The 10,565-nt window shown below is 38.0% G+C and overlaps 1 protein-coding gene across 1 annotated transcript; it reads right to left on the reverse strand.

The window, feature by feature from the left end:
- Nucleotides 1–3,191: 3,191 nt before the first annotated feature.
- On the reverse strand, nt 3,192–9,384 carry LOC134663158 (uncharacterized). Its single transcript, XM_063519507.1, has 5 exons — nt 9,240–9,384; nt 5,882–7,508; nt 4,704–5,464; nt 3,845–3,974; nt 3,192–3,396 (listed from the first exon to the last, which is right to left on the reverse strand). The coding sequence occupies exons 1-5, from the start codon at nt 9,325–9,327 to the stop codon at nt 3,348–3,350; spliced, it is 2,655 nt and encodes an 884-aa protein (XP_063375577.1). The 5' UTR covers nt 9,328–9,384; the 3' UTR covers nt 3,192–3,347.
- Between the last annotated feature and the right edge of the window lie 1,181 nt (nt 9,385–10,565).

Consider the following 10,565-nt stretch of genomic DNA (forward strand, 5'->3'; position numbering starts at 1 on the left):
ACATTTATCGACACCAAACTCCATGTTGATGGCACTACTGAAGACTTCGGTAGTTTTCAGTAGGTCCAACAAGTCTTGGCTATTTTGTGCAAATAATTTGAGGACATCCATGTAGTTTTTTGCTTCCGGATTCTACCGGACTTGAAGAGCAGGAAGATGACACCAGTTGTTAAGGAAGGTGGGAGAGAACCAAGCTCGAGGGCTTGTTGGAATTGTGCTGCCACTTATTATTATTATTTATATATTTCATTTATATTTGCATATATATCACGTCCAGAAGTAATATATTAATGTAATCTACAAAAAGAAGCATAATAACTTATAAGAAACCATCAAAACATACTTAAAAATCCTAAAAGCTGCATACTGCTCTTACAATGCAGGTACGCCGCGCGACATAAATATTTTTTTTACAGAGTTATAAAAGAAAAATGATTGAGAAGTTTACTATTCTATATATAAGGATAACTAGGCTATTGACAGGTATTTTTTTTTGTAGAGCAAATCCTCGTAGTTTTAATTTTGTAGAGGATTTTCGAAAAAAAAAGTGTAAAGATTTTTTTGGAATTTTGAATTTCTCGATTTTTTTGTATGGGTGAGTGAATGTTTAGTCACAGAAATGAATTCTCCATCCTCGAATTATACGAAAAAGACACCAAACTTGATATAGTTGCTAGATGTATGCAGATATAAAATTTAGAGTGAGGCGCGCCAGAGGCACTTTTGCCCCCCCTCCCCTGCTCACCTGCTGGGGGGGACCTCTGGGCAACCGGGCTAAATCAGCTCAGATCACCCCCAGGAACACCTGTTCCAAGCGGTTTGCTTTGTCTCCAAAATGCAAGGTGGTGGACCTTAGATCTCTTGCTACTCCGCATAATGTCTCGTCTAGACCAACCGTCAGTGGTGTAGGTACTTAATAGTAAGTTTAAAAGAAAAATAGTTTATCATAATTTTAATAAAACATTTAATTGATTGTCATAATAATAATAATATCATCCGTCCACTATATAAGGTGATCAGCTAAATTAGACTAAAGTCCCTAAGCGTGTATACGTAGGTAATTCATTAGGTAGGTAGTAAAATATTACTATGTTCTTAAAATTATTTTTTTTAATTCATAACACATACCTAATAAAGTACTCGACACTACGTATAGTTGGCACCTTCAATCTTCATTGAAATCCATGTCCAATGCAAACATGCTATAAGGTATTTGACTGGTCAGTCAAATCAGTTTCTCAGAACGATTATCACTGCCTACGTATGGCATCTATGTGCAAAAACACAACAAGTGAAGTTACAGTCAAGTTATGTACTCTATAGTTCTTTCCCATTAATTAAATATTAATTGTGACAAAGAATAACTGCGGGTTAACCTTTTCGACGCCGTGTCTAAAACAAAAGCTGTCACGCTGACGCCACGTCACCGAAGTGTCAAAGCTGAAATTGAATTTTATGCATATGCACGTAGGTCTATGTTGCTCTGTAGTCTGTGACCGATTAATCGGTCTTTGGCGTTGAACCTACGGTGCGGATATATCGGTCATTGGCGTCCAAAAGGTTAAGTAGCTTTGTTTTTTTATAATAATCTGGTGCTTTATTTCCTGAATCGTGTAAATTATTTTTCGACATCCCTATGACTGAAATTGGAGTGCCAACTTATTTTGTTCTACGCTCTTAGAACCTTAGTCTACGCAGGCTTATCACGAATATAGGCTTATATACAGAACAATTGAATAGTGCATAGTACTGCCAATTATCAAGTCTTATTGCACATAATTATAATTTCTAAAAGTGACATCCATCACTAACAATTATTTCTATAATAGCCAAGATATTAATGCCTACATTTATTTTTACATACAATCGCGAGGCTGTAAATTAACAATAACATGTCATCATTTTTAGAAACGCTTGTCTGAAAAGCAAACTATCACCCTTCAAAAGTTTTTTTATGAGAGGAATGTAGGTACCTAGGGCAAATCAATCAAAAGGGGGTCACTTTACATGGAATTTTCATATAAAGTCTCTCCACCATGATTGATTTTTTTAAGCCGCCAACTTGTCAAGATTGGAAAAAAAACGTACTTTCTATGATCGTAGAATTAAGAAAAGCCCTTGTCTCGAGAGTTAAGATGTATTCAAGAAATATAAAGTGGTAAGTAAGTATACATTGAAGATCCTGGTTATTTTTATAAATTTCTAGCAAATGTTTTTACAAAGGCTCCCCCCGAAGAATGCAATAGTACATATCCCTTGTATTTTTCGCAAAAAAAAAAGAAAATAAAGGTATCTTACTTGTACAACATGACAAAACATGTGTCAGCGACCATCCTAAGAATATAATGAAAAGGCGGAAGGAGATAAAGTTACTTAATCTAAAACATTAAAAACACAAGGATTACACGACCGCCATAAACATTGCTTTGTTACGAAACACGTGACCAACGAAAAAACTCAAACGGGTTTTTAATGTAGGTAACCATCAAAAGGTCTAAAGTGTAAAGTTTGTGTGCAAATATTAAAACAAGTTCGAGTTTTTATAGATCGACGCAGCCCGCACAGCCATACTTTTTGCGATTTTACAAAACATGACATGCCTCTTTAGAAAGTACATTTAGGTATGGTATGCTTTACAAGTACATATATTGTTTTGATACATAGGTAACGGAAAAGTTCTTACTTACTTTGAATTGAAAAGGGTTAAACCACCTCAAGATTTGAGTGAACTTTTGAATAAGGATTAAATTAGGTAAGTAGGTATATACGAGATTTTTTTAAAGTGTTTTTAGCGCTCTTATTAGGACTTTCATTCTTAAACCTCTTTGGGTCCGTAGGTACAATGAAATTAAAGCTTTCGAAACTTTGTAATAAACATCTAGTTCAACTTACATTCTATCTCCGATACAGGAGCAAAATGTTTCGGACTCATCCCGAAGAAGGGCATTATTACTACAAAGAAAATAAAATGGTTTGAATTGTGATTTAGAAAAAACAAGCCCTTATCTCTAAGCCCTTTAGAAAGTGTACAGTGATATGGGTGTTATGATCTAAGTTCTAACTTCAATAAATGGCACATACTTACAACATACATAATATTATCTCAAAACATTTTGATTATTATGGGAAATGCATGCGTGGTGTAGAAATATATAAAACAACAATACCTCTATTTCAATAAAATGTCAATATTTGGATACATTCATAATGCGTTCTTATTTTACTTGATAAATATATACTTACATATGAGTTTATAATTGTTTAACTGATTATTTTGAGATTTGATTTTTAATATTAACGTAACAATCTAATAATATTTACAGCAGCATAACGTTGGTAGTGATTATTCATTCTTCATCATTGAGAAGATCTGTACATGACTTCGCTTTGGTAGTTCTGTAAAAGAAATGTAAATAAATATTATTATAATTATACCTACAGGGTACGATTATAATCAGTTAATTTTTAATTTATTATTATTTGTTGCAATAAAGTAACTGCAATACTCGTCGCAAAACACACTAGGAAAATTTCAAACAGACCTACCTACAACGGTTCTTGAGATAGAGCCCGCAGACAGACAGAAGTAAAAGGAATGTTAGCGGTAGCTTAGTTACTGCTAACCGGCGACCCATAATGGCGTAATAGAAGAATGAATTCCCCAACAGATATAGTTCGATCATGTAACTGACTTGCGGACATGTCTGTCGGCCGGTAGCGCACTGTACAAACAGTGTAGTTATGCTTCCTTATCTATCTTGGACTTGATATGGGGATATTCAACTCTGGATTTAGGACCTACAGTTGTTGTCCCTATGTGAAGCAATATAGATATAATACTAACTGAGGATTCCTTGCTCTTCGACAGACCCTGAGCTCGATGGGGCCATTGCGCACCGCTTTGAAGAGAGCCAGGGCTTCCACGTGCGCGAGCTCATGACACGCCTGCCCGTTCACCGCCAGCACCTCGTCTCCTGAAATTAATCATGTAAACGTTAAGAGCACCAAGTATGATTTTTTTCAGCTTATCCTACCTGTGTCTGTTTTGTTAGCTTGCTATTTTACATGTTCTCGGAGAAAAACGCGTGCGACAGACTGATAGACATAAGATTACAGAGTTGAACATAGGTGTACTTTTATTATAATTTACCTTTATTATTTTTCACTTATGCCACATGACACTAAAACAACTGACTGAGCTAGCATAAAGATCCAAAATGAGTTGTTGTTGTGGTTATCTCCGAAATAAGAGTGAGTAGCTATATACACCAATTATCTTACCACCAAACGTTTTCTGCAATAGGTACTTAGACAACCAGGATGGTAGTGCGTATTTAAAGGACATGATAACTTGATAAGTAACTATATCATTATTATTTACAATTTGACATTTACGACTTCTTCAGTAAAATTACGTTACCTATATTGAATGATTACAAGCAATTTGCAGAAATGAATAACAGCAACGGAAGTCAGTAGTCTAATACCTAAGTCCGACAATCCATTATCAAAGTGCATTGCAAGTTAACGGAACATGTCAACAACGCGAGGTCCGGTTACTGTATTTCAGCCTTATTGATAATACGCTGTGTACACGTTGTGTGGCTTCTTATCCTTATCAAATTACATTCTTTTCACGAGGTTTAATCATAACAGGCGGCCTAAAATGCCTATATATTGGTGTAATATTTTTGAAAACGTACCTGCTTGAAGTCTTCCATCGTCGATAGCTTGTCCTTGTGGTAAGATGCTTTTTATGAATATCCCCAGCGGACCTCTAGGGGAGTCTCGTCCTCCCACGATGGTAAAGCCGAGAGGTTTCTTCCCGTTGCCCTTTTCGAACGTGATCGTGTGGTAACTGTGCGTGGGTGCTTTCGGCTTGCGGGGAAGCGTGCAAAAGTTTGCCGCGTTCGGTGTATGCGGTTCAATGTTGTTTTTGACTTTGGTTCGTTCCGCCGCGTCGGGCGTGTCGACGTCGACGATGTCACCGGCACAACTGAGCGCGAGGCCCTCCTTGTTGGCGCCACCGTAGCTGACGACCTGCCGGCGTAGCAGCTTGTTGTTCATGCTGCTGTAGGTCGCGTTCTGGCCCTTATGGAAGTGTGAGTGTGTGTTTGCCCCGTCGCTCGCCCCGTCCGTTGCAGATAGCGCGCTCTGATTACACGACTCGTCCTGCGACCGCCGCCGGTCTATCCTGACGTCAATTTTATCGACTCTCCTGTCTTTACCTAAAATTACTGCATTTTCATAATCAACTGAGCTCTCTCTCATCATTAGCGGCTTTCTTTGGGAAGATGGCCTTTGTTTAACATCAGGGGCCGTTTTGTCTAGTTGCCTGCCTATTATAATATCGATTTCAGGGGCCCCTGATTTAAGAGCTTCTTTTGCCTCGGCCATTGTAAGATCACGAAGGCGTCGCCCATTCACGTTAAGTAATTCATCGCCAATACACAACGTCCCTTCTCTGAAAAATAACAAAACAATATTATACAGGGTGCTTCCTGTAACAGGACCAATAAATTAAACTGTACGCTGTACTCCTCAAACAGACCAACATTTGTTCAGCAACTTTTGAAAATAACTCGTGTTTTGATTTTTATTACACTTTAAAGTTTATTCTAAGACGCAATGTATTGCAAATTTTGTTATGTTTAAAGCGTGACAAGGAACGTCAAATACACTGATGTCAGCGTACATTGAAGGCAATATTTATTTTGTATGAAAAAGAGGAAGTCTAAAGGATTCATAATTTTTAAAAGTTGCTGAACAATTTTTTGGTCAGTTTGAAGTTGTAATAAGCAATAATATTTTTTAAACTGGAAGTCTCACGAGTAAACTCTACCAATAAAAGTATTAATTACAGATTATATAGGTAACTTACTTTTCAGCGAGTCCTCCTGGAACTACGTGAGCTACCAAGTATCCAACGTGACCTTCATCGGGCAGTTTTGTTTTTGCAATAAATATCCCTAGTTCTTCAGAAGGGTGTCGGCGGACGATACGCACCACTTTGTATTCCACTTTTTCGGATTTATTACATTTGGTGGGTTTTCTGCAAGGAGGAATCGGTGGGATACCAGCGTCACCTTGGCTAACGTCTCTTTGCCTCATTTTTTGTTTTTCTGTCAGTTGCAAGAAATGAGGTTCCTCAGATACACTGTTATTTGGCATGCGTCTTAGAATCTCTTTACGGTCCAGTGATAATGCCCTTTGGTTATGTCTAAGCCGTGTTTTAGAACCGCTGTTTCTGTCTCTACTCAACCGGCTTGAAACTCTCGCCTTTATATAAGTGTGATCACCAGATACGCTTCTTCCGTGACAAGGTACTAAAGTATTTACATGTGACGCAGAGCTTTCACAGCGAGAAGATATTCTATCACTATCAAATATTGAAGAGGCTGCCGATTCGTTGACTAGAATTCCTGAGTCAGCATCTTCACAGTCTTGTATTAACACATTTTCATCATCACATGATGCTTGGTAAACATCATCATGAAACACAGAGCTATTGCCTTTTTGGAATTCATCTAAACCTGGTAGTGCACCGTAAGAAAAACTCCGTAATTTAGCTTTGACGCCACCACGTTTCTTTCGACTCCTGTTCAATGCACTGGTTGATTTTAATATATTTTCATTACTCCCATCCACTTCGTCTTCGTCACCTTTTGGCTTATAAAGTTTGGAGAAAAACTTATTAGTGGATGACTTTAGATATCTATCTGACATTGCTCTTAGCTTAGCTGACAGACAAGAACTAGGTCCGATTGTGTCCTTATCATCTTTTTGCTTAAATTTATCAGTCTTTTTTTGTGGTTTGATTAGAATATTTGAAGGTGCACTCTCAAAGTTTTCGTAATCATCATTAAATATTTGATCACTAGACTTGGAAAGTTTTGTGCCGACTTTAGGCACAGGATGATAGCGATCACATTCAGATCCTGAGCTGTAGCATCTAGTGCCTCTAGCATTGAATGATTTACCATCTCTCCAATGTCTATCAACATGAGTTGGAATGCCTTTAGGAACAAACACGTCGTCATCGTAGTTCGGCATTCTTACCCAGGGATTCTGGTTTTCAAATTCAATGTGACTATTGGGATAGTTTCCGTCATATCGACAATGAGCAACATCTTCCGGAAGTCCAAATCGGCTACACTCACTGCCCGAAGTCGAAGCAGCGTCATCTCCATAATGCAATGGTCCTATAGACTTGAAACAGGACAATTTAGTATTTTTCACTTTGTCTAGTAGCGGATTTCGTTTTTCGCGGTACACCATGTACTCCTTTTCCAAAGAGCCCCCGCGGTTTTTGCGACTCGTGTATGTATCTTGCGGTGGAGTGAAGCTGTTCTGCACGGATATTCGGCGAGCAACAGGTGTGTCCTCACTTTGGTGACATGGAATCGGTGATTTATCTACAATTATTATTTGGTCGCTGAGGTTATAGAAATTTGTTTCCACTGAACTGCTGCTACTGTTCCGATTGGCAAACCGTCCTGGAGACATGTCTGTAACCAAAAAAGTTACCTAGTTAAAAAGTAGTTCAATAATTTGTTAGAATTTAAAGTAATACGTAGAAAGTAGAAACTATGTAATTTCTATTAGGTAGATACTTATGTAGGAAGCGTAGTGAAAGATCGAATATTTTTCTGTGCACTAAAGATAATTACACTCCGTGTATTAAAAAGGTGCGAGCTATACAACGCACTATCCACAAATGCCAGTAAACAGGCATACATAGCCTACTACAGCGTATCGGGCAAACTATGCGAGAATCTTGCTATATTTTGACACGCGCTGGATGTTTATTGCATTTGGCTTATCGCATAAAAGTCGAAGGTCACAGCATATAAATTAGCTTTGATTTTACGAGTATGCTTATGCAACCTGCGAGATACAAAATGTAATGTATGACAATTCGAAGTCTATCTAGACACCAATATATATTTAGAAATATGGACCAACACTGATTAGGCTTGACAGTTGCCCTTACATTAATTTGACTAGACACAATAAAGTTTTATTGAGCATTAGAACATTGAGTGGGTTGAAAGGAAACATGTAATACGTCTTATTGTAAGTCCAGACTTTGAATTAAATAGGCCGTGGGATAGGATGAAGTTAGCAATTGTGTTCAACGCCTACTGGTTTGTAAACTGGTTGGAAGAAACGCAATATCTATGATATTACGAATTGAAACTAATATTCTCGAAGGAATGCAATTAACTGAACTCGATGGCATCTACAATGAAAATTGCATTTTTTATTAGACAATCGTGAAGTTGACCTACTAGGATGACAATGACACAGTTAAAAGAGAGTAGGTATTCTTGAGGTATTTTTACAAACTTAGACAAAATGGTTGTCATGTTGCGGTATTACTGCGGTGGCGTCACTGGCAGTCGCTGTCACTATCAATTTTCTTGATATACTCGTTCAAGCAAATCTTGTCAGTAGAAAAAGGCGGCAGATTTGAAAAATCGCGTGTTAGCAACACTACGTTTGAATTATTCGAAAATCGCGTGTCATTTATATCTTATCTGTGGAACTGTTTTGTTTACATTTCATCGTTGTTCGATGTACATTGCTGCTTTTTGTTTGTTTCCTAGGGATACCATACTTTAGTTTGCTTTACATTGCTACTGACATATCCGGCTTGACAGACTATAAAATTAATCCTGTGCGTAAAGCGAACAGTCGTGGAATATAAGGACCCGATACATTATGTGATTCTTCTCTTTCCGAACTGACTCTATATAGTCTATATCCCGTTACTTATTCATTAAACGTCTGTCAAGTCTAATATGCCGTTAATAATCGCTTGTTCTTGCGTGCGTCTTTTTGCTATTTGTGTTTATTAGAAAGATACAAAATTATGACGTTATCTATGATGAAAAGGGACCTTATTGTTGATGGTGCTTACGTACGCCATTATGAACGATGCTCCGACATAAATACAAAGTCGCGCGACGCTGTGCGGCGTAAGCGCCATCGACAATAACCTTATTGTCGATGGCGCTTACGCCCCTTAGGTCCCTTTTCATAGATAATGCCCCAATTTAACAAAGGTTATCTAAGATTTATAAGGCCCACTTGCACCAACCCACTAACCCGGGGTTTAGCGGTTAAACCTTAACCCAATGTCAAATTGTACTGGTAACCATGGTAACTCCAGGTTTATCCAGTTAACCCCGGGTAGTAGAATGGTGCAAGAGGGCCTAAGTAAGGGGGTAGGTTACCAATCCTGGCGCGGCGCGACGAGCGTGTCTCGGGCTCGGGCGTCGCGGCCAGCAGGCGCGGCGGCTCTCCCTTCTTGAACCACCGCATCCTCGCCGGATGTCACTCCATCGCGTTACTACTGAAAAGAACGAAACAATGACTATAAATTCATTTGTGTAACAAGAAGATACAGCCGTTATATAATAACCTTTTGGTACAAATATTAAGTCTTCCAGTTCCTAAAGGTCTCAGAATGCCAATACATTGAACCAACCATGAAGAGCTGATTACCTGCCTGTTCTCAATCTAATTCTAAGCTATTTTCTATCTGGTACCTATTATTTGTATGATATAGCTATCTCACACTTCTTATAATATACCTATAATTTAATTGAAGTTACAACATCAAATTGCTTGGTGGTAATGGTCACCAGTTGTTTTGTATTTATGTACAGTCACCAGCATAAATAAATGACTATGGGCAGCCGTGCAAAAATATCTGATGCTCCATTGGAGGCATAAGTATATGACGACACTACCTCGGTAAAAATATGTGATCCTTTGTGACCAGCAAAAATATCGTTAGTCCGTATCCGCATAAATATCGGATCGGGTCGCTTAAAAATATTTGATTACTCATAAAATTCAAAATTATGTGATTACTCTCATCTGGAATAAATATCTCTCCACTGTAAAAGCAAATACATCGGTTGGACGACAGACCGCCTATTTATCTAACACGTTGGAAAATCACAAATATGTTATCGACCTTTAAAAACGAACCATACATGTTTGGTATATAGCCGTAAATTGTATAAAGTGATTTGACAATTCACGAAAAGAGTGCCGACTTGTCATTGTATATGTCTTCAAATAATAAACTTCAAACAATGTAAGGCTCTATGCTATCCAGGTATGGTTCGTTTTTGCCGATTGATGACATATTTCATAATAACGTGTCAGATATACAGGCGGTCCGTCTGCCATCCGATGTATTTGCATTCACATTGGAGAGATATTTATGCCAGATGAGAGTATTCACATAATTTTGATTTTTATGAGTAATCAAATATTTTTAAGCGATCTGATCCGATATTTATGCGGATACAGAGTAACGATGTTTTTGCCGGCCACAAAGCATCACATATTTTTACCGGGGTAGTGTCGTCATATACTTATGCCTCCAATGGAGCATCAGATATTTTTGCACGGCTGCCCACAGTCATATATTTTTGCTGGTGACTGTACCTACCAAACAATAATAGGTGCATTTTTTGTTGTGTCAAAGGATCGGCCAAAAAAGATGACGTTACCAATTAAGAAATAGTACTAATGATTAACTAAGT

The sequence above is a fragment of the Cydia amplana genome, chromosome 4 (assembly GCF_948474715.1).
Source record: "Cydia amplana chromosome 4, ilCydAmpl1.1, whole genome shotgun sequence".
Lineage (NCBI taxonomy): Eukaryota > Metazoa > Arthropoda > Insecta > Lepidoptera > Tortricidae > Cydia > Cydia amplana.